Source organism: Galleria mellonella, unplaced genomic scaffold (genome assembly GCF_026898425.1).
Source record: "Galleria mellonella isolate WM207_F2 unplaced genomic scaffold, CSIRO_AGI_GalMel_v1 utg184, whole genome shotgun sequence".
Taxonomy (NCBI): domain Eukaryota; kingdom Metazoa; phylum Arthropoda; class Insecta; order Lepidoptera; family Pyralidae; genus Galleria; species Galleria mellonella.
Window position 1 is genome coordinate 5,831,591 of NW_026442025.1, and position 25,290 is coordinate 5,856,880.

The 25,290-nt window shown below is 39.3% G+C and overlaps 2 protein-coding genes across 3 annotated transcripts in view; one reads left to right on the forward strand and one right to left on the reverse strand.

Annotated features, from left to right (window-relative positions):
* LOC113512171 (torso-like protein) overlaps positions 1-25,290 on the reverse strand; it is a 72,424-nt gene that overhangs the window by 31,340 nt on the left and 15,794 nt on the right. The window lies entirely within an intron of this gene.
* Positions 12,825-13,493, forward strand: LOC128200421 (uncharacterized). Its single transcript, XM_052893811.1, has one exon. It carries the CDS (start codon positions 12,825-12,827, stop codon positions 13,491-13,493), a length of 669 nt encoding a protein of 222 aa, XP_052749771.1.

A 25,290-nucleotide genomic window follows, 5' to 3' on the forward strand; every position in this document is an offset into this window, starting at 1 on the left:
GTTCATCATACGTTTCTCATCTTATATACATATATATCATATTATATTATATTATATCTTACGTCGAAAAAATAAACATTTCAGGGTGAGGTATGTAGGGTATATATAAACACTTAATAATAATAGTTAAAATAAAGACTGCACAACGGGAATTTAATAGACTTGCTGTGTTTGTTGTTTACGAAAATTGTTTCGACTTAACACAAAGTGCCGTATGCCCTCCCTGAAGAAAACTTCCTGATGAAGTTGAAACAATTGTCGGAAACGACAAACACAGTAAGATATATTCCCGTAGTGTATGTATACAGACATCGTATTAAATATATATTATTTTTAAAACTTATATATATATATATATATATATATATATATATATAAGTTTTAAAAATAATAAGGAATGTTTCGCTATATTGCATTTTGTTTATGGGTGAAAATGGAATGGTAACTCCGCCTGCGCTAACGGGATACGCTGGCGGAGCACCAGTGAAGGGTGATAGATGAGAATGAAAACAGGCCAGTTAGCCCATCATGTTGAATTCATCGGGAATCAACCATGATAGTTTCCAGGGGGAACCGCGAGGAGGCCGATCTGGTTGGGTATATTGCTAGCAATGGGATTCCCCCCCGCAAGATTGCATTAGGTATGTATAAATCATTAAATAAACTTAATTCGATTATATTATATTATCCCGTCGTCTCTAAATGAATACCTGTTGGGCCCTCGTTGACCTTAGTTAGTCATTGGCCTTTGAAACCAATCCCTAATCTAGGCAACCATGCAAAATACCATTACACAAAGACGACCTTTGCGATTATGGTGTACAGATAGCATCAACAACGCGAAAAAAATATTAATTAATAATATTTGTTATGTAGTGACTTCAAGATGGATTTTTATTATATTGATTACTTGCTGTATCTCGCGGCTTTGCCCGCGTGAAACAGTATATAAAGTACTCGTATCCTATGCACTAAGTTAGAATATAATCTACCCGTGTATTAAATTTCTTCATTCAAATTCATACAGTAGATTTTGCGTGAAAGAGTAACAAACATCCATCCGTACAAACTTGCGCATTTTTAATTTTTATTACATTTGTTTATTTACTCTTTATTGTATAAGAATTGAATAATATAAATATATAAATTGATAGCCGTCGCCTATAGACAACAATAGCGCTATGGACCTCATAGTATAAATTGTGACGCATCATATGTTGCCATTCCTGACAATTATGGGTTGTCTTATTGGAATAAAATCTTAAATTTTCTTATTACAAAACAATGAAAACGCTGACGGTACCGGGGTGCGCTGCGCGTGCGCAACGGATCGATCACATCTGGTCATGACATTTGTACTAACACAGTTACCCATTTAGTAACACTACAATGGTATTTAGTTGAATTAGGGCGGAGTAAAATATACATTTATTTTGAACAAAAAGCATGTAAACACGAGAAATATACGAGATGAGTAAGAAAAATGTACAAGCTTTGGAATGTTTGGAAATTATAAATTGAAATTTGTTTGGTTGATTGATTGTTTGAGGTTTGTTTGTAGACATTTATTATAAGTAATTATACATGAATGCAAGCTGAAACAAATATTTACTCAAGCAATGAGATATTTCGTAGATGTATTGGAAATATTTTAATTTGGAAAGCGAAGTCGCGTGTTTTCAAGTATTTTTATTTTAATGACCATTTTTGTCCAGCAGTGGATTCAAAATACTGTAATGGACTGATAATAATGACCTTTACAAGATAATACAAATTTCTTAAAACAAAATTTTGAATTATATTAATTAAGGTAATTACCTATATATATATATATATATTTAATTTCAGATAATAAATTTTAATTTTTGTTCTAGATTTAATGGTAGTATTATAATAATTTCCAAATAAGCGTTTTATTATAAAGATATATTCTGTAGACTTTTATTATAACTCAATTATGCTTCAACCTTGCATTTTTTTCTTTAAAACACTATACAAAATGATTTAATGTTTACTAACTTGTTTTTTTTACTAGCAATCTTTTTTCAACTGTCTAATAAAAAAAGTTAATGGTTAAATAAAAATATATTTTATGTACTATTGAGCAAAAACTGTCCCAATAAAAAAAAAATCAAATAGCTTATATTGAAGACATTTGTTAAAGAAGTTTTATTTTTATTACTTACTGGTTTTTAACATTGAATATAAGTAAATATGTATTTAGAAATCTTTTGTTATCTCAATTTACAAAAGATTTATATGTTCCAAGTAGAATATAAATTTTAAATAAAAATAAATGAAATCATTTGTAGTCAGGAATTCCTCTTAAAGAAAATGTTTACATTTGCATCCATCAATTACTTGTAATATTTTCAAAATAGCTTTTCTTTTACAGTGCCCGATTAGACTCTTTTGTCACTCTGGGCAAAAATTAATATTGGCTGCTAATTGATTTACAGTGAATGACCATGTTACTTTTAATGAACTTATTGCCGTTTCTGCCGTTCTGGGCACTTGCCCGGTTGATGGTTGCCCGTTATCATTCATTGTTATTATTTTATTTATGATTGAACATAGACATCCCTAGATTACCACAAATAACGGCTCTGAACATATCAATTTAGATGGCATTCAACTGCCTGCGAGTATTTGTGGCTCATTTGAGGTCGTCGCTCCATCTAGCAGGGTTTCAATTCTTTATAAAACTATATATTTTTTAATTCATTCCCATTAAAGATTCAGTTCGTTTCATCATAAATCAGTGTTCGAGATCGATCTCATAAAAGTAAAATTCAATATTTTCATATGCATATATCTATAAAAAAACTGCCTTTTTTAGAGTCATGGATATGGAATACTTTACAATTTTCTAAAATAGACAAAGTTTAGAGTTACCAGATTTTATATAGGGGATACCAATTTTATGAAACTCATACATATTTGTATCTACTTATAAAGAATGAAATATATCTGTTTCGATCTTTACATTTTGTATCGACATGTTAAAAAGATCGCTTCAATAATCAAAGATCGACGTCCAACAATCGATCCATTGATCTTCGACTAAATCAGACTAAATTGAATCAAGATTGAAAACACTGCCATCTAGTGGAAATCACTTTACAATTTTTAAATTGGATGACACTGTTTTTTCGTCGCCAGTTATCGGTTTTTCGAGCGACGTGACCGGTTCAATGCCACTTCAACTTACTGATTCGATGGATTAAATTGATCACTTTTGTTCAGTGTATAAGATATTGTTTCACATTCTTTCACGTAGTGAAATTCCGAGCGTAGTATATTCTATAGCATATCTAGTATAATAGATCGCCGCAGCGATTTGAAAATTTCAAAATCTCTAAAATATTTTTATAAAAAATCTGAAAAAAGGAGGAAGAAAAGGATAGAATCCTTTCCTATCAGTACTTATTTTTTTTTTTCTCTTTAAGGAAATCCAATGACTTTAACAGGAAATTTAAGCATTAACATTAAACATGTTAACTTCAATAACTTTAAGTAATCGATACTCAATATGACATTGAAACTATGAATAAATTATATAAATTCTCATTATGCCACAAAACATAGTAATAATTATAATTATATAAGAGACCTCTATCAGAGATAAGACTATCTTTGCTTACAATATATTATCTATGTAATTTACAAGTGCAATAAAGAATATATATATATATATATATATATTTTTTTTCTTATTTATTATTCAGTACTTGGCTGAATAATAAATAAGAAAACTTACTAATAAATATTGAATATATTTATTTGAATAAAATTGCTTACATAGATAAACCTGTGTCCTAGATTGTAGGATATATGTACGTAATACAAATATATCTACCTATCTAGGACACATATTACATCTACAATTAAAAATATTTGGAAAATAATTAGACTTTGAATTTGAAAATCGATCGAACTCGCGTTCTATTTAACGTGTTTATTTTATTACTGTAATAATGTTGTAGGCAGTTAATAACATAAAAACAAACATACAAACACAGATTCTTTGATGGATAAATTTGATATGGCCGGATAAATACAACTGACGTAGTAAAAAGGTTTACGAATAAAATAATGATAAAAAAGCACTGTTTTGCCAAAAAAAATAAATATTTTACAATAGTTAATGTCACTTGAAGATAGGGATTCTAATGATACCTCATGTATCCAAATCTGGGGAGGAAAAGGCGTTCTCAGTAGTGGGGCTCTAACAGCCCCATCGCTAACAATATGCTATCAGGTCGACCTCCACGCGGCTTCCGTCGGATACATTGGACCTAATAATTTATTATGAATTCGTCATTAGGGGACATAACTGACTTGATTCATCCTCACCTATTGTCCTTATTGATGCTGCGTTATCGTAAATCGATAGCATAAGCGAGGTTACCATTTCATTATCGCCGATTAAAAAAGAAACCAAAATTGTTGTGGTATTTAAAAGTTATGGTGTAATAAAGGGTTTTACATGTATACATGAACCCTGAAAATGTACACACTTATTATGGATAGTCAAATAGTGACGTTCGAAAATTATTTGGACTTACGTTACTTTGACGTCATGATTTATTATTTTTCGCCGTGTTCTAACGTTATTTAATACTGACCTTCGTATTAATATTAATAATAGAAGGAAGTGGAACCTTGCTCAGCAGTCAGCACAACGTGTTCGACACATTATGTCACATACGTCTGTGTGGTGTGATGTACCTAGGGCACGTTTTTGTCGAGACTGCTACAAGGACAAGTACACTTTTGTTTTCGTTTTGTGTTTTCCGTTTCTATAACAGATTATGTGATTGACTAACAATAATGCAGTAGTTACCTATTGAAGTCGAAATTCAAACATTTTGCGTTCTAAATTTGAATATTTTCAATGTAATACATATTGTTATGTCCACGAAATATCTCGTCATTTATATTAGTGTGTGTGTTCATGATTGGTGTAGCTTTTTTGCAGAGTAAACCGTACCGGTTTTACTATAAAAAAAAAAAATTAAAATACCGTTTATCTAAGCAATGCTGTAATTTTTTTTTGTGCCGAAATATGTTTATTATTATAATAAAATTTATTAATTTAAGCAAATTTTATTATAAATAACGCAGTGTTTGCCGCCCTAGACGGACGTATGTCGACCAAATAGGCGACGTGCTGAAGAAGGGCCAAATTAAAAGTACCCGTAACCGACGAGCGTGTATGACAAGATTGATGAATGTGGAAGAAGCGAAAGAGGTTTGTTTGAATCGAAGCATTTGGCGTTCCATTGTTTCTGCCTACCCTAATGGGAGACAGGCGTGACAGATATGTATGTATGTATGTTTCCTTTGTTCATACATAAACAGTTATTTAAACATGTTTTTTACATTAAAACTTCTAAACATGTATTGAACAACTGTCTGTCGCAAGTTTAACATTTTGTGATAAGGCGGTACTTAAATTTTTAATTGCAAGTATTATGGGAATCTTATCTTTCTTATATTAGTGGTTTACCCATATCTAATGACACACAGGTTAAACCGCGGGATACAGGTAGTACAAAATATATATAAACTACATTACTCTTCAGAGGTAGAGTAATAAAAGATATTTATACAATAATTGACCTACATTTCAATGGTTACTGAAAATATAATTGAAAAATTATCGGTCAAGCGTGTTACGATGCACGAATTATAAATTACCACTAACGAAAGAGCTACTTTATAAGTACCTATTGATAAATATTTGAAGTTAGTTATTAGATGCAATTCTATTGTTTTTTCTTTTCAATAAATGTAATGCAATAACTCTTGCATTTATAAATCGAAACTTGTAGTAAGCTTGGTAAAGAATTTATAGTATTTTAAATAGTTTTGATTGATTATTCATTCAAAAAGAGCTCTGATAGGGAATTGAAATATTAATCGAGCAATAAGATTCCTATTGAGTTATGACTAGAGGGAGAGTTTGTACAAAAGTCGATTGCTTGGGTACCTCTGTCCCATCCGTGTTTCAACCGTGAAGCGTTTGCATGACTGTGTTTCGGTTTGAAGGGTGGCATATGGCGTGAATTTACAGGGTACAGAAGAATAACACCTGAGTCCTCAGGAATGGCAAAGCATGGGGGGGTATCATGGGCGAAACAGTATACTCTGTTATGTCTATGGTACTGCTCATGTCTATAGGCGACTGCTCATGACTATTTCAAAATTTAAAAAATATTATATTACCTACATATCTACTTACATAATTACCTAAATAATATTAAATACACAATCGGGATTTAACCCGATTTATTTAAAATATATGTAAACAACGCGTTTATGTAAAAGTTTAAAATTAACTATGATGTAGGTAGATGAAAAATTTGTAGTAGTAGGTCTATGAGCAACTTATTCTATGATTATCGTTTTATTACGCTATCAATTAATCGAAATTATTGAAAACTAGTCATATCATGCGGCTTCGTCTGCATGAATTAGTATATAAAGTATACTATATTTTAACTTAGAATATAACCTATACATATATTTAACTAGAGGGCGACTTTGTACAAAAGTCGATTGCTTGGGTACCTCTGTCCCATTCTTGTTTCAACCGTAAAGCAGTTGTGTTTGCATGGCTGTTTTGGTTTGAAGGGTGGTACGGAGGAATTGGAAAGGAAACCTGAGTCCTCAGGAATGGCAACGCATGGGGGGTATCATGGGCGAAACAGTATACTCTGTTATGTCCATGGTACTGCTCATGCTGTAGGCGACGGTTACCACTTTCCTCATAACTCCGTCATTTGATTTGGAAAAATCTTTTTTTATCTAATATAATTTCAGATTAGTTTTACAGAAATTTTATCAGAGTCGATTCAGTAGTTTAGCTTTGGAATAAATATAATTAGTTTTGCCATAATTGAAGTCGGTTTTTTGTGGAACTAAATTTTAATAATTTTAACAATCTGATATCTACATAATAAGCATGGAAATTGGAACACCAAGATATTTCGACAATAAATTTCCATTAACATCGCACTCATGGTGTACAAATAACGTGGGGATACAGCAGGCATTATCTTAGGTATACATTGGTGGGGCACCAGTGAAGGACGTTAGGTGAGAATGAAAAGGCAAGTCAATTAACCCATCGCGATGAATATACCTGAAATTCAGCACGGTGGTTTCCAATGGAGACCACGGGGAGGTCGACCTAGCACGGTATAACAAGAATATATGTTACTCAATTCAATTATTTACCAATTTATTCCACAGGAACAGTTCAACACATTTATTATGCTCATAATGTGAACTTTTTAATATTTCAAGTGCGTTTGAAGTTACCAAATCACTACGTAACTGACCGGAAACATACTGTACCTACATTCATAATTGATTTATTTTTTTATATAATAAAGCGAATTATTTACTAGAACTATTTAGAACTGCCGAGCGCCCTCGAGACAAACATTGGGCAATCATAGTGAAAGGACACGTTGAAATCGATCTCGTTGGGTTCTGGCCCGAAATATAGACATTAGCGATTTTAAAATCATCAATAATTTATTTAAATAAACATATAGGTATTGTCATTAAGTTGACATTATAATATATTTCATATAGCTATGTTTTGCCATCACATCGTATTAATATTATTACTCAATGTCTATTACAATGATAATTGGTATAAAATTCATTTCTATTCATATACATATTTTAGTTTTCAAGCGAATTCAAAAATAAGGAAGTTCTCAAATCGGTTACAATTCCGTTAGTTCTAATTTAATTTAGAAAATTCGTTTTATCTAAAAGGATATATTTACAGGTTGATCCCATAATGATAAATGATTAATTTTAAAAAAATTATATACTATTCTATTGATTTATTTAATATTAATTAGATTTTTTTTGTGCACCTCGCATCATTGCCAAGATAATAATAATTTAATTTATATATTATGAAAGGGACAAATTGATTACTAAACTGTTTAAATTATATCGTTTTTTTTTTGCTAGACAAATACGTACATAGACTAAATGCTTCGATTCAAACAGACTTCTTCCATATTCATCAATCTATTCCATACACTTCATTCTTACATTCTTAATTTGGTCCTTCTTCAGCACGTCACTTATTTGATCGACATACGAGTATGCTCATCTAGGGCGGTGCCTACCGAAACATTATTTCGTTCGTAATTAATAAATCTCTTTCATAATTCTTCTTTCATCTATCCTCTCTAAATGGCCAAATTAACGCGATATTTCCTTTTTCATCTTTGACAAACTTAGGTATAAAAATTTCTACACGCATAATAATATTTTATAAATTTATGTTACAATCCCTATTCTCGACTGTAATTACTGACGGAATATTCAGGGTCATTTGTCAAAAATTATTATTAATATAACAGCACGCTTCCGCTTATGTTTTGAACCTAGTATAGTCATGTTGCAATTTTTACAGTGCAATCGTGAGTAAACACTCATTATTTGCGAGTGCTAATGAAGAAAAACAATGATCTACTTTTTTCGTATTATACTGTGCTGACATTCCGAACAATGCACCAGCCGTGTGGGAATTGGTACGAACATGTACGAGATCCCGAGGTATGAAGAATGAATTGACTATATAATAAAGTGCATATACCTGTCTTATTGCAATATAAGTGAACTTGTATCTTTTGTCTTTATAATGTGTACTAGACCTATATTCAGGATCATATTAGGATAAATAACATACGGATGTTCCTAACCTTTTAAGGGCATGTTTTATTGAGTTTCACTAACTGTACTTTTTAATAGAAAAATTAAGCAATGATTTTTATTTTATCCTAATAAGATAGATTTCAATAAAATATTAAAAAATATTATCGAACAACATCCTTAAAGTATACAGTAAAACAAATGAAAAATTAATCAATCGATAGATACATTTACGCTGCCGAATGTATGAGATAATACTAGGGATATGATGGAATATATATACAGTGATGACCTACGGAACCGAAACATGGTCTTACACGGTTACTCGTATAAAAAAGCTTCAAGTTACTCCACGAAGTATAGGGATGGATATGCTTGAAGTTTCTTTGCATGATACAATCCGAAATGAGAATATAGAGAAGAATAAGCAGAAGAACCAAAGGGACTGACATACCCCGAAGGATAAGCAAGTTGAAGTGACAATAGGCCAATCACATAGCTCGAAGAACTGACAACTGATGAGAAAGAAAGGTTCTTCAGTGACGATCCCGTACGAGCAAACCATACGTAACGTAACCAAACGTAAGATGACCCATCCAGTAGATAAAGTGATGTTTTCCAAGTGCATTGTAGGGAGTTATTTGATATTATTGGCGTAAATTTACTGGGTACAGAGGAATAACATCTGAGTCCTCAGGAATGGCAATGCATGGGGGGTATCATGGGCAAAACAGTATACTCTGTTATGTCCATGGTACTGCTCATGTCTATAGGCGACGGTTACCACTTTCCATCAGGTGGGCCGTCAGCTTGTTTGCCATTCTAAGTTGTATAAAAAAAAAAAAATAAAGCTGGAAGAACCGACAACCGATGTGGAAGAAAGGTTCAGTGACGATCTCGTACGGGTAAACACAGTGTAAGACGACCCATCCCGTAGATGAAGTGATGTCTTCAATTGCATTGTAGGGAGTTAATGGACGCAGGTGGCTAGGGACCGGGGTGCTAGGTCGGAAAACCTCCTAGTGCGCCCTGGTCATTGTATGGTCGCTTGTCCTGGTGGATACGTCCGGCGGGAACGGCGGCTGACAATGGCTGGGGACGGTGCACCCCGGGCAACGGCGGTAAGTGACGTCTGCTTAGAGATGTCGCTTACCGACGGCTAATATTCCGACAGTGGTGTATGGCGGGCCCAAGTCCTTGGGCCTGTCGTGTTCGTTCGGGGAGCGGGTTCTGTCCCGCGACTCCTCATAGTAGGAGTGGTCGGCGGACCCGGCGGGTGCTTTGCTGCACAGCCGGGCTGGTTTTTGTGCCACCGCCGGAAAACCGTAATCCCTCACGAAGGTGTGGTCATGTTTCGCACCCGAGTGAGGGGACGGAGGCCTTGGCTTAATTGCCTGGGCCGCGAGGAGACAACCTCTATAAAAACCGTTTGTTTAAGCTCCGGTGCCTGGCGAGGGACAGTTCACTCTGTGGAGCACGCCGCTGGATACTTATTTCGGTCGGCGTGTTCTGCGGAGTGGGCGGGTCGGTGACGTAACATCGGCCACAAGGGCACCAACCTTTGGGCACCTGCCGCACCCAAAGCGTAGTAGGCCGTGCATGGAAGCAGGGGGCTACCCCATGCACGAAACCAATCCCCCATACTCGTGGGAAATTCATGGAATCTCAACTAAACAAAATAAAAAACATTGACGTAGTGTCCGTGAAGGACGGAGAAGATGTGGTGTCCGAGAAGGACGGAGTTGATGTGGTCGGCGCTTCATCGAGAGCTTCTGCTAAGATGAAGAGGCAGAATGTGGCTATCACGCGGCCACAGACATCCAAAAAAGGGGAGCCTGGGTATATTGAGGCTATTGAGGGCTTGGAAGCGAATCCAAAGTCGCTTAGTACGCTCGGATTTGGTGGACGCCAGGGAGACATGGCCTTTTGGTCGGCCTCAGAGGCCAGTGATGAGGAAGGTACAGAGGTGGCTATGCGAGAGGTAGAGCTTGACTCGCAGAAAAGTAGACGCGTTACGCGGTCGCAAACCAAGAGTGGCTTATCACGGCTGCCGACCCCGTTCGCGTCCAGAGATTCGTCGGTGGAGTCAACTGCCCGGAAAAGAAAGCGTGATGGTGAACTGGTCTCTGATTCCAGAGACTCGAGCGTCGATGTTGGTGGAGACTTCAGGAATACAGTTGTTGGTGGTTCCGGCCAACACTATCATGAAGTGGGGAAGGCCACGACGCACCTTGCCTACTTGGAAGACAATAGCTTTAGGCTATTGTCGGAGGATGTGGCATCCCAGTCGGGACCTCCCAAGAAGAAGGGAAAAGGGAAGGGCAAGAAGTCCCCTCCCCAAACCTCTGAGAAGCAAACGGTGGCGGAAGCGTCCGTTGCCAGGTTGAAGAAGGCGATGCACGCCAACGCGATGCAACTCAGGGAAGCAGTCCGCAAGTGCGGTAATTTAAAGGGGGCTTCCGTTAAGGAGCTGAAGGAGGGTATATCCTCCTTTGAGATGTTGGCAGACAGGCTTGGTGTCGACCTGATCCCGACTTCTATGGCACCAGTGCTGGCAAAAAACCAGCGTCTGGAGGACGAGGTCAGGGAGCTGAAGCGCCAGGTGGCAGAGATCCTTGAGGACAGGAACCGCACCGCGAATAGGCGTGCTGCTCCCCCTCCACCACCTCCAGCGAGGCATGAGAGATCCTCCCTGGCTAGGGCTAATGCCCCCGGGCATGCTCCTGAGCGTGACCTCCGCGAGATCCTGGGCTTTGATCCGGACGAGTTTAAGGCGCAGATCTTACAATCTGTTGGAGCCGCTGTAAACCAGAGGATGGACCTGGTCTGCAGAAGGTTTAGTGGGTATAACGGTCCTCTTGCCTCCCCGTCCAACATCAGTGCTCACTTTCTCGATGTTGAGGGAGAGAACGAGGAGATGATGTTTGACCACCCTGAGCATCCAGCTAACTTCAGGCCTGCCCTAAGGAGAGATGCGCGCATCCGCGACCTTGCGAGCCAGCCAGCGGCGGGTGCTATCAAAGCCCGCCTTTCAGCGGAACGGCAGCCCAATCAGGCGGCCGGAAGGGTGCAGCAACCGCAACCTACTGCTGTCAGACCTCTCTCTTCGCAGGTCCTGGATGGGAACTGGCCGTCGCTGCCGACGATCCTCCCCCGGGAAAATCCAGAGGCTATGGCTTCAGAGGAGACTTGGACTGAGGTGTCCAGGCGCAGAGGGCGTCAAACTCAGATGCGGGATAGGCAGATGACTGCTAAACAGCATTCTCGTCGTGCAGGAGGCCCGGCCCAACAGCCACAGAAGAATGGCGGTGGCAAGCCCTCCCCAGCAAAGCTCCGTGCCCCGCGTTCAGCAGCGGTGGTATTGGCTCTGAACCCCGAGGCTGAGGGGCGCGGAGTCACTTACTCCCAGATTATCCGGGAGACCAGGAGTAAAATCAGTCTCCCGGACATGGGGATCGGGGGGTAAGAATGAAGGTGGCAGCTACGGGCGCCCGGATTATTGAAATCCTGGGCGCTGAGAATGGTGGTCATGCGGATCAGCTGGCTGAGAGGATCCGACAGGTCCTTCCTGAGGATTGGGTAAAGGTGTCCAGGCCTTGCAAGACTGCCGAGATGAGGGTACTGGATTTGGACGATGCTGTGACCCCTGAAGAGGTCGCAGAGGCAGTCGCTAGGGAGGGGGTTGCCGGCCGGATGAAGTCAGGGCCGGCACAATCCGCAGAGGCCCCTCCGGCCTAGGTACCTGCTGGGTCAGAGGACCCGTCGTTGCGATCAAATGCATTACGACGGCGGGTCGTCTTGGCATTGGCTGGGTCAAAGCCAGGGCCGAGCTTCTTAGGGCTCAACCCCTGCGCTGCTTCCGGTGTCTTCACATCGGGCACGTTCGTACCAAATGCACACTTGCGGAAGACCGGAGCGGACTATGCTTCCGCTGCGGAGAGGCTGGCCACAAGGCGGCGGTCTGTAGTGCTGCCCCAAAGTGCATGCTATGCTCGGCGGCGGGTCGTCCTGCCAACCACCGAGTGGGGGCAAAAACCTGTACCCCCCCTCAGGGGTGGAAAAGAGGGCCAACTATGACCCCTACCGCTGGACCTTCCCAGAGGGGTGTGCAGGAGGCGATGGAACTTCGATAAATGCACCATCGCATCCTGCAAGCGAATCTGAACCACTGCCGCGACGCTCAAAATCTTCTTTTTCAGAGCGTCGCAGAAATGGGAGTGGATTTGGTTGTGGCCGCCGAGCCTCTGTTTATCCCTCTAGGGGATAACTGGTTCGGCGATACTGATGCGCTGGTTGCGGTAGGAAGTGTTGGTAGGAAACCTACCTCCCCGCAGGCCGTGGGTCTCTTCAGTTCGTCCGGCATCGTTGGTGTGAGCTGGGGGGAAATCCTCGTCGTCGGGGTGTACTTCTCTCCCAACAGGAGTTTTGCTGAGTTCGGGCAGTACATAGATGGGTTGGGAGCCCTTATAGGACAATTTTCAACCCGTCCTGTGATGGTGCTCGGTGACCTCAATGCGAGATCAATGGCGTGGGGCGACCGGGTTACCACTGCTCGCGGCAAGCTGCTGGAGGATTGGGCGATCGCGGCTGGCTTAGTGGTCCTAAACCACGGGTCAGCTGCCACGTGTGTGCGATTTAATGGCGAGTCGATAGTTGACATTTCGCTCGCCAGTTCTACAATCGCACACAGGGTACGGGGCTGGAGAGTAATGGCCGAGGTGGAGACCATGTCTGACCACCGTTATATTCGGTTGGACGTGCTCCCCTCGTCCATGGCCCCGGCCCATGATCACCGGGGGTAGGCACGTCCCGACATTCCCCAAATGGGCATTGAGGCGTCTTGATAGGGACGTCTTGATGGAGGCTTCCTTAGTTCAGGCCTGGGCATCAGACAGTCGTCCCAGGCCTGTGGAGGTGGAAGGGGAGGCACACCAGTTCACGGAGGTATTGACGCAGATATGTGATGCGTCAATGCCTCGAGCCGGTCCCCCTCCTACTCGGCGACAGGTGTACTGGTGGTCGGAGGAGATAGCGGCCCTCAGAGACGAATTGGGGGCCGCTCGACGTCAGTACACGCGGTATCGCCACAGAAGGACGGGCCGCACCGCCGAGGAGGAAGCTGAGCTGTATAGGATCTATCGGGGGAAGACGAAAACCCTGCGGCTAGCCATCACCAGCGCCAAGGAGAGGGCCAGGAAGGAGCTTCTCGAAACTCTCGAGAGGGATCCATGGGGGCGCCCGTATCGTACGGTAAGGGGCAAAATGCGCCCCTGGGCGCCCCCGGAAGCGGAACGCATCCCGCCTCAACAGCTGGAAGAGGTACTGGCTGCGCTTTTCCCAGCGCAGCCGGAGTTTACCCCCTCCCATGTTACCGCGGAGCCATGAGGTTAGTGGTGCCGGAGTTGTAGGGGCCACGAGAGTCTCCCAGGAGGAGTTTGCAGCGGCTGTGGATAGGCTCCGGGCGAAAAACACCGCCCCGGGGCCTGATGGAATACCCGGCCGCGTTCTAGTCCTGGCCCTGGGCGCCCTAGGGGACCGTCTCCGGGACCTGTTCGACAGGTGCCTGGAGACGGGACGATTTCCCGACGAGTGGAAGATGGGCAGAGTGGTCCTCTTACGGAAGGAGGGGCACCCCGCAGGTTCCCTTGTACCCTCGGCATTCCGTCCCATAGTACTACTGGGGGAGGTCGGCAAGCTGTTTGAAAGAATAATAGCTGGTCGCCTCAACCAACACCTGTCCCAAGTAGGTCCCGGCCTCAGTCCGAGGCAGTTCGGATTTCGTGCGGGTCTGAGCACCATCGATGCCGTCGCTCGTGTTCGGGCTCTCTCGGATGAGGCGACGTCCTGCGGTGGGGTGCTGTTGGCGGTGTCGCTCGACATCAAGAACGCCTTCAACACTCTGCCATTTGCGTGCATTAGGGAGGCACTAAAATATCATCAGGTGCCTCCCTACTTACGGGACGTAATCGGGGCCTACCTAGAGCACAGGATAGTGCACTGCGTGGGACAGAATGGGGCGGTAACGTCGAGGGAGATGCAGCGTGGTGTCCCACAGGGGTCGGTGCTAGGACCGATCTTGTGGAACATCGGGTATGACTGGAACTTGCGGGGTGCTCTACTTTCCGGCAGCGATGTTGTCTGCTATGCAGATGACACACTTGTTGTTGCCAAGGGGAGGACTTACAGGGAAGCTGCCCGTCTTGCCACGGCAAACGTGGCACTCGTCGTCGGTCGTGCGCGTCGCCTTGGGCTCCATGTGGCGCTGGAGAAGTCGGAGGTACTATGCTTTCACAGACCCCGACGAGCGCCACCAGAGGGAGCCCACATAATGGTCAGTGGCCAGAGATTGGTCGTCAAGCCCCATATGAGGTACTTAGGGCTTGACTTAGACAGTCGCTGGAACTTCCGTAAGCACTTCCAGAGGTTGGCCCCCCGCCTTATGGCGGCTGCCGGTGCTCTAAGCCGGCTGCTGCCAAACATAGGAGGGCCAGGAGGGAGCGCACGTCGCCTCTATCTTGGGGTGGTGAGGTCCATGGCCCTGTACGGGGCTCCAATATGGAATAGGGCCCTGAGCAGGCAAAATGTGGCTTGTTTAAACAGGCCACATAGGGCCATGGCAATCCGCATTATACGCGGATACCGCACTATCTCCACGGAGGCGGCGTGTGTGATGGCGGGCTCGCCGCCCTGGGACTTGGAGGCCAATGCCTGTGCGTCGGTCTATGAGTGGCGTGCAGAGCGGAGGCGCCAGGGTGCCGAGCCTTCCAGGCTGGAAGTTGCGCTGCGGAAGTACCACATTCGACGGGTCCTGCAGCGGGAGTGGGAACAGCGGCTGGCCGATCCATCGGCCGGCCGAAGGACCGTCGAGGCTATCCGTCCACTTCTTAAGAAGTGGATGGATAGGCGGCGAAGGCCGCTGACCTTCAGGATGACACAGATACTGTCCGGGCATGGGTGCTTTGGGCGATATCTGTGTCATGTCGCGCGCAGGGAGCCGACGGAGGAGTGCCATGCTTGTGGAGCGGACCAGGACACGGCGGAGCATACGCTGGAGGAGTGCCCAGCGTATGCCGATGAGCGTCGTATCTTGTCCGCGATAGTGGGGACCGATCTCTCACTGCCCGCCGTGGTTCGGCGGATGGTGAGCAGTGAGAGATCGTGGGAAGCGATGCTCGCCTTCTGCGACGCCGTCATGTCGCAGAAGGAGGCGGCGGAAAGGGAGCGGGAGAGTGCCACTTTCGCACCGTCAATCCGCCGCAGACGAGTCAGACGCAGAAGGAGGGGCGCGCCCAGTTCCGCCCCTCCTCCTTCCCCACTAGGGCCGGGGTGATACCTGTGGGAAGGTATTGTCCCAATGGTCCTGGGGGATGTGCTAATATACCGGCGCATCCTCCGAGTGGTAGGGTGAGCACGCCATCCACCCTATCTTGAGAGAGGAGACCTGTTCTTACCATCTGGGGGCGGGTCGCTGCCGTCTGAGATGTGGTGAGTGCGAAAGCGAACCCATGTCTCCGACATATGGCACCTCGAGGGTATATCGTCTGGTTTTTAGTGGGTACACCCCCACCTTACGGGGGGATTCCCACAGTACCCATTCACCTCCCACAAGGTGTATGGGTCTGCATAAAGCATTTTCCAGACGTTAAAAAAAAAAAAAAAAAAAAAAGGTGGCTAGGGACCGATCCTTACGGCAGTCTATGAGTGAGAGCTATATTCAGGAGTGTAGAGATAATGGCTGATATGATGATATCTAAGGTTGTCGAAGACCAGGAAACCTTCTGATTGAAAAATCTAAGGCAGTGGTAATGGATCGAAATGAGCACCAGGTCCCATTTCAAGATGGCGGTAGACAAGGAAAAGATCGCCATGATGATTGCCAACCTCCGGTAGGTAATGGCATCTTAAGAAGAAGAAGATGCCATCATCATTATCTTAGCCATTATTTGTCCACTGATGAATAAAGGCCTACAGATAAAGGCCGAGATGATGATATAACAGAATATAATAAAGAAATACCTACTTAGCTACTAAAATATCTAAAAATATGAATAAGCAATGAAATAGCGTAGTAGAATATTAACAAACTGTTATATAATTCAGATATAACAGGTCTTTGTACTGCGTAATACGTTATTCATAATAATTTTACATTTGTTGCAATTAATTATACATTTGTATAGAAATGTTTCCAAAGGATACACTTTGGAACTGTGTCAGTGGAACAGAATGAAAGATTGAGTCTGTTTATTCAACCGAGTTCAAAAAGAAGGAGATTATCAAATCGACTGTTTTTTTTAGTGTAGGTATGTGGCACAACACCTTCGCCATATTCCGTGTTCTTTTTGTTCTTACAATACTTAAGAGATCATCGTCCATCTCGCCAGGAGTTGGTACTTGAAAACCTTTCTATCCCATTGATTATCCGTTTCTTAAGTTGGCTCATTACCACCGGTTGTAGAATTAGACGTATCATATTATGAATTCTACGAATACGATATTTCTTTTGGGAGAAAGGGATTATTAGTAATGACTGACAATCCTCCTCCTCCCAAAAACAATTGAATTCCATTGAATTAAACGGCACCATTCCAATATATCCTGACGGGCCGACCTATACGCGGTTTCTCTAGAAACTATCGCGATTTTTTTTTAATTCGTCATGATGAGCTAACTGACTTGCCTTCATCACCTAGAACTTATCACCGATACCCCGGTAGCGTATATCGATAGTGTAGACAGGGGTTTTTTTTATTGGATGATAATGGAATTGTAATCCCGCCTGCGCTATCGGTATACACTGGCGGGGTACCAGTGAGGGATGATAGATGAGCATGAAAACAGGTCAGTTAGCTCATCGTAACGAATGCAACAAGTATTAATCATGATGGTTCAGGGGGAACTGCATGGAGGTCGTGCTGGCAATGGGGCCCTTAATCCCCATCACTAATAATCCCTTTTTCCCCGTGCAGATAGGGTTACCATTCCTTTATTAGCAATAAGAAAATACGACATTTCTAATTGTATAAGATTCCGTACAATTTAAATTTAACCAATAAACTAAACTATTAACTAACTAAATGATAAAAAATTACATGAAATTCTTGAATTAATCTGATGATAGAAACTGTAATAACATTTAATCGCCGAGATAAAAATATAAAAAGTGCAGTTAAATAAGAAGTGATGCTCTACTTGTTAGCTGCGTTCGAGGTTTTGTAGGTTTTTATTTCATTTTTTGATTTCTTCGTTGGTTAAATACGAAATACAGTTAAGAATGTTTATAGTACGAAACGAGAAGAGAATAGAAGAGGCAAAATTCTGGCCACCTTATACGACATGACGATTTTTTTAAGACCATAGTAGAAGGAAAAATAGATGGCAAAAGAGGAAGAGGAAGACCGAGGAATGACTACATGGGACAGATTAAAGAAACACTAGGTGTCATGTCGTATAGGGAGGTCAAGGATATGACCTGGTATAGAGCTGGCTGGAAGAAGATGCATGAATTAGTTGCACCGACAAGAGCAAACTCTTAAATGAAAAGAGAGATAGTACGAAAATATTTTTTGACAATTCCGGAAAGAACGAGATTTTCAATTCGTTTTTCTTTTAGTGTACGTTATGTGATAGTTTTTTCAATACTGAAGCGTTTTTAAAAATTCTCTTTGTAACTAATAAGATTTCTTAGCCCTTTAATGTTTAATTCAAATTATATTAAGTAATAATATAAAGATTCAACATTGGCATGTTCAAGATTATTTTCCAGGTTGGGTCAGATCCCTTAAAAAAGACATCTATTTACTTTCAGACCTGACTTTGGGAAGCTCCGTTCTGTCACTTATTTAATATAAATAAAACAAATGTTTACCACACACACCAAGGATATATTTTATTCTTTACATAATGTTTTTTATTAGACTTTAACTTACTTAAAAGTTTATTGAACTCGCAACGCGCCGGACCTTAATTCAGGTTTTTTTTTGAGTCTGGATAGTAAATCCAACAAGTTACTTGCTGGCCAAACCAAGTCTGTAGCTGGGCAGCAATTTTGGTAGATGAATTACGATTGCCTGCTGGTAACTACTGACAAAACTCCCCAAAGCGAAGGCTTATGTTCAGCAGTGGACAGTTAAAAGCTGATATGATGATGTGATCAGTTCGTATTTTGGGTTGCACTCCAGATAACTCTGAGGGAGTACGACCTACCCAGCTCTCCGTTAATGACGTTTATAATCTACGTATCTATATAATTTTATTAAAAAAAAATCTTTAATTAAAAATCTTTCTTCTGTCAAAAGAATATAGACCATATTCACCTGCGACAAAGTAAATTGTTTATTTAACTTTGGGATTTCAAAACAACTATTGCACTGGTTTCTGGACTTTCACCAATGTGCCAGAAGCACCGTTGAATGCTATACCGTTTGTTTATCTAAGCCTGCCTTAATGATATTAAAATAGAAATTCTCAATTCAGAAATATGAATTACATTACGAAGTAACACTTCCAAGTGTATTACTTGTACAAAGTGCAGAGGCCTATGCACCTGATTTCGACCTTTGTCACCATCGTAATAGAGACGTAATATATAAACACATGCATGTGTGTCACAAGGACAGTGGAGACATTGACCTAATGATTACATAATGAATTAAATTTTGCAAGTTTCTTAGTGTCACCAAGGGTCTTAATAGAAGTAAATGTATATATATTTTAGAATATAAAAGTTAATAAAAAATAATAATAAGCATGAGTAACAAAGAAAAAATCAGATAAGAGCAATTAAGTTAAAAAAAAAAGAACTTTGAAGAGGTTTACTGTACGAAATAATTTGAAACTAAAGTGGCGAAAATAGTACGAAAGATCTCCAAGCTGAGATAACCTGTATATATGTATGTATAACCTGTAACCGATAAGAAAGAAAGGTTTTCAAGTCTTATACGAAGTCACTAATTCCGTATAAGCAAACACAGTATAGATCGAAACCATATGGGATTGAGTAGCGACTTTAAAAAAGTAGGCAATATAGGAGAGAGATAATGAATGCTGAGACAGCTGAGTAGAGTAACTGAGAGACCGTACTGCACACAGGATCGAAAAACTAGATTTACTACAAAAATATTTATATTCGAGTTCTATAGGTTTACACATTAAATTATATCTCTAATACCTAACTAGGAAATAAAAAAAAAATTTAAAACGAAATCTGACGACATTTATTTCTCAAGGTTGAGGTTAAGTCAGCAATCAGAAGCAAATTATAGTTTACGAGCGTCATATATCATCACATCGTTGGGGTTTAGTTTTTCAATACCAAAATAGTAAAGTTATTTTATAACGTAATTGAAATAGAAATATTCATTCATGTGATCTTATAATCATCATCATCATTTTCTTGCCCTTATTCCATTTATTTGGAGTCGACGTAATTCTTTTTTCTTTATATTATCTAAAGGTTTTGGCTTTCAATTTTACGTCCAACTGCCTACCTGGCTTCAACCCTTTTTAAAAAAAAGACGATGATGTAACCGTATAGAAAGTTATTACATTTATCTTCATAAAAATCTATTTCAGTTACATATGTTGATGAACGAGTTTTACATAAATTCAAATATTTTCAATATATATACAAAATGTTAGATAGAAAACAAAATCACGATCACCAACAATAATATCTAAGTAGTGTCTCTCTAAAAATGCTTTGCCAATAATGATCAAGTATTTTTATAACGACGTATGAGGGTGATGTATGACGGACGAGGATGTATTTAGTGATTTTTATCATACGAATCGTAATATTATTTGTATATACTTATATTATAATCCATCCAGACTTTCATAAAGTGTGAAAAAACAAGGCATTAATCAGGAATTTTCTGTTTTGAGATTTTTTTAACAATCCACATATTTGTGTAAATTGTTAAAAAAATGTGTGTGTTTTTATTAGGTAGAGAAAAAAACACTGGTCGAATAGATGTTTCAATTTAAATTGAAAACATATAACATAATGTTTCTTGATTAATGAGCCTTTTTAAAAGCGTACATGTAATAGAAAATAAACACCTTTATAAAAATAGTAATATTCCAGTGTGTCATTAAGACGTTAAAGTCATAAATTTAAACCGTAAAGAAAACAGAAACGCTACTTCACACGATTCAGCTACCAAGAATTTAAATATAATAAAAATGCACATGTATCCAATGAATGAAAATCATGACGTATAATCATGTCATTAAAATAACTTCGTCGAATCAACGGAGTGGAAAACGTGATGGTGTAACGTCAAAAACGTGATAGGCACAAGGTTTTTAGACAATTTTCTTTCTCCAACGTGTGTGGTGGGTATGTGGGTACGGATGGGATCCCAGAAGTTGGAATACCTTCAAGGTCTGTATAATCTGTATTTAGCTCACGATTACATCAGTATACTGATGCTGCATGTGCTGCCGTTATTGAATTATTAATCATTAGACAAATTAAAGGATTTCGTGAGATGTTAAAAAATTTGGTCACGCCTCCCCCGTTTTTTTGGTGAGATTTGGTAAGATACGGTGCGGCCTTTAGCACTCCTTATATGAGATTTAGGTATTTATGAGATTTTAAATAACGAAATTTAATTGATTTTCACTTTAGTATTTTATTGAAATAAAAAAAAATAATAATAAAAAGTCGAAATGAGATTTTCTATAATTTCCTCACCTCTCGTTTTTACAAATGAATATTTTGTGATTTTTTTTTTAAATTAAGTAATTTGTTAATTATAATTAAATGGACGAAACCTCAAGTAATAAATAATATAATAGTCTATTTTATTCTTAAAATTTATTATATACTGATTTTGGTAACTTCAGGGATATTTAATACTATACTAGGTAATGAGTTATATAAAATTTTCATTATAATTCATTTCTTTTCTCTCATGTCTTTGTCACTCAGGGTTTTAATCACATGAGTATGTCACTCTTTTTACCATTATTCTCCAAGCTGTGGTCTTTAACGATCCGTATGTACATATTTCAGTGTACTGTATATATACAAATTTTTATAACTACTTATTGTGATAAACTTATGTATTGCAATTAACTTTTGGCCACAAATTTTCAGCAATTAAAACATTGATAGAACTTAATTTTCAAGGGACTTCAAAAGTAAAAGATTCCAAAAACGTTTGTAATTATAATATTTGCCCATTATCAACCGATTTTGATAGATAGGTTTAATTGCAACCGATAGAGTTTACAACAATGTTAGTCCGATATTAGTTTTATAATTAAAATAACTGATTGGTTTGCAGAGCATAATCTTATATTAGTTAAAATCAATTAATAAAAACAGGTATTTTACACCTAAGTATAGTGACCTAACATCCGGTTTCATGCAGGCAAAAACGGTGATGATGGTGAGGTAAAAAATCATCGCTCAGTCAAGTTCATTATGACCTTCGCTTCACTCGACTCATTATTAAAATATTAAAGTTTTGTTCATCATATTCATGACCGTGACGTAGTTTTATAAAAAGATTTGTAATAAAAGGACTCAACCAGTAAACCTATTCTTGAATCTAGTCCCAATATTGATTTTATTTCAATATAATTGCTAATGACAATTTTATACAGCACTTTCGCAAGTCAGAGAAAGGTATCTAAAGATCTTACCATATAAGCCATTAACTATCCACTGCTGAACATAGGCCTCCCTATATTGGGGGGTTTTGCTAGTATTTGCCACGCTTGGTAGGCGGGTTGGCAGCCGCAGTTAGATCTTGGTGATATTTTAAGGGGAACGCTGCTGCTCATCCCTCAACCATTATGTTCCCTTAGTCGCTTCTTATGACAATCACGGGGAAAAAGGTGTGGCCTATTCTATGGCGGACCCACATGGCCAATTTATTATTATTATTTATTTTACTATTTAATATATACTTATTTGTTTGTATCTGACAAAACAATGTCAAGAGAAGCTAATAAATGGATTGTTAGTTATTCTAATGAATGTAATAACTATCTGAATCTGTGCTTCGGAGGTAAGGTTGCCAATCTTTTTTTTTAGGCTTAAGGGTCAAACGATGAAGAACCTTAAAAATACAGGATTTCTCTTTTTCACATGGGACTCTATGCTATTTAGAGTAAATACAAATGAACGGATTATGTCGCTGTTAGTCTAATAGCTATGCATATGTACTGACACTGTATGCTTTCAAGTGCAAGTGCACTATTCGCTGGACAGTATTAATAGCTTCATGAACAGCTCGCGTCATGTTCCCATAGATTTTCGTAAATACAGAATATGTTCTGACCAGGGCCTGTAGGCAAATAGCAAACGAATTCGTCGAAGGAATCGACATCTCTAGCGATTCCGTGAGACAGAATGAGAAAGCAACGCTAGATGACTCATTCCAACTTACGGACTCGCTAGCGATGTCGATTCATCGACGAATTCGCTTGCCATTTGTCTAGAGGCCCAGGCGGGATATTGAATATGTAAGAAAAATGAAATATCCGTGAAATACGGATTAGTTGGCAACGTTATTCGATAAGTTATGTAGATGTCTTTGTGTATAACGGAGGAAGCCTATAAACTCTTGTTATCAGAGGGTGACACTCACGCGAGCAGCGATAAATTAGCAAATGTTGAAGTTGCATCATTTATTATGCATTACATACTTGCTTGCCTTCTTAGCTTATAGAGCTAATAAAGACACCAAATATTAATAACGAGTTACAAAATCAAGGACAGCCCCTTTCACTGTCAAGCGGATGGACAGACGGACAGACAAAGCGAAATATGCAGTGCAAGGTCGAACAGGTGCACATATTTGTTATGTTTTTGGTATTAAATTTAGATATTCGATTTTTGTATCAACTATACCATTGCTGATAAGATATGCCAGTAGTTGCCACGTTTGGCAGCTAGGTTGGCAATCGCAGTTAGGCTTTGGTGATATTTTAAGAGGGACGTTGATGCTCATCCCTACCCTTAGTCTAATATATATATATATATATATATATATCGAATACACTCTTAAGGAGATGTCAAGAGTATCCAAAATGGCGGCTCATATTTGATCGGGAAAAAAGGTTTGCCGAATTAAGACCTTCGTCCTTTTGAATATAAAAACGAATATTGAATCATCGTATAGTGCAGATAAAAAGGGTGCAGTCAAGTTCAGCAACAGTTTCAAGGAAAACAGATGGGTTTAGCTTGACATTATACCAGGAAATCATAAGACATTGGAATTTCTAGTTGTTATTCCGTTTAGTCTCTTGTCCTTTAAAAAAGTAAAAGGGACTGTTTATCCGATCGACCGAAAAACGGTAAATATATTTACTGTAAGTGTGATGTGTATGCTGACGATTATTTATGCAATTAATAGTGTTTTTAGTCACGATTAAAGTAAGTTTTTTGGGCTACAAAATAAATAAAAAAAAGGCGTAAGGCGGTTTTGGCATGTTGCTTCATAATATGCTTCTGGGTTCGATTCTCGATCGGACCTATTTAGGAAACGAATTTTATATTATAAATATAATTTATACTATAAACTAGTACAATTATATTATATAAGAACAAAATGATTATATAAAATTTAAAAATAATCTATTTTAAGATATCGCCGAAGAAGACCATAAAGTTAAAGGTCAAGTATAAGTCGAGGTCAAGGTCAACATTAAGGAAGTCGATGAACCTGTTATTAATACATGAATCTTTTTCCATATTTTTAATAATTTCAATAAAATTACTATTACGACCGATATATTTTGTTAATATAATAAAGTTGTAACTAGACGGTGTCTATACTTGAAAGATATTTAAGAAAAATTAATGTGAGAAGTCTTAAGATTAATAGATACTAAAACAATAATTTTCAGAAATTTTGTCTGTCTGTCTGTATATATATTCTAGTGTCAAGCAAAAACTACTGCATCAAATAAAATCAGTTTTTACAGTTATATTTCTGAAGGTTTAACTTAAAAAATTGTGTTATGTTATATCTTGAAATGCTTTCTAGAAGTGGTTTTACTTTTAAAATTCATACGTACAAAGTTGTGGGCAATAAACTATCTATTTAAAAACACGATAATTTGATATTTGTATACATGTAGTTATATTAGTATCTACCTACACTATACGCTTGGATTATCAGGAAAATCCAGTAGTTACTCAATAATTATAATCAATTTGTTTGAATGCATATAAAGAAATTAAGTTACTAGATACATACAGAAAACAGGTATAAAGGCTTGCTGCACATGATTAATTTCCATATTAAGTTTCCGTATCGAGAATAAAGATTTTCCGAATTTTCATGTGTTTTGTGTGACGTCGAAACAAAAATATAGACAGATAGACAGACAAAATTTCTAAAAATGATTGTTTTAACATCTATTGCTTTTACTAAGATCATCAATTCTCATCAATTATCAATTTGCTTTGACTATCTTCTCACTATAAACTCAGTGAGAAAACAATGGACGACCTCCCAATCAGCCGTTTTCAATAAAATTTTGTAATATATATAATGTATATTATTTATGTAATGTTATGCGGTAAAAATGTTATAGTTTATATGTTCGTAAAATTTCCGGCCGGAAATTTGAAAT

What these genes read in the sequence shown, in the direction of transcription:
- LOC128200421 (XM_052893811.1), top strand. Translation starts at nt 12,825, where the DNA reads ATGCACCATCGCATCCTGCAAGCGAATCTGAACCACTGCCGCGACGCT.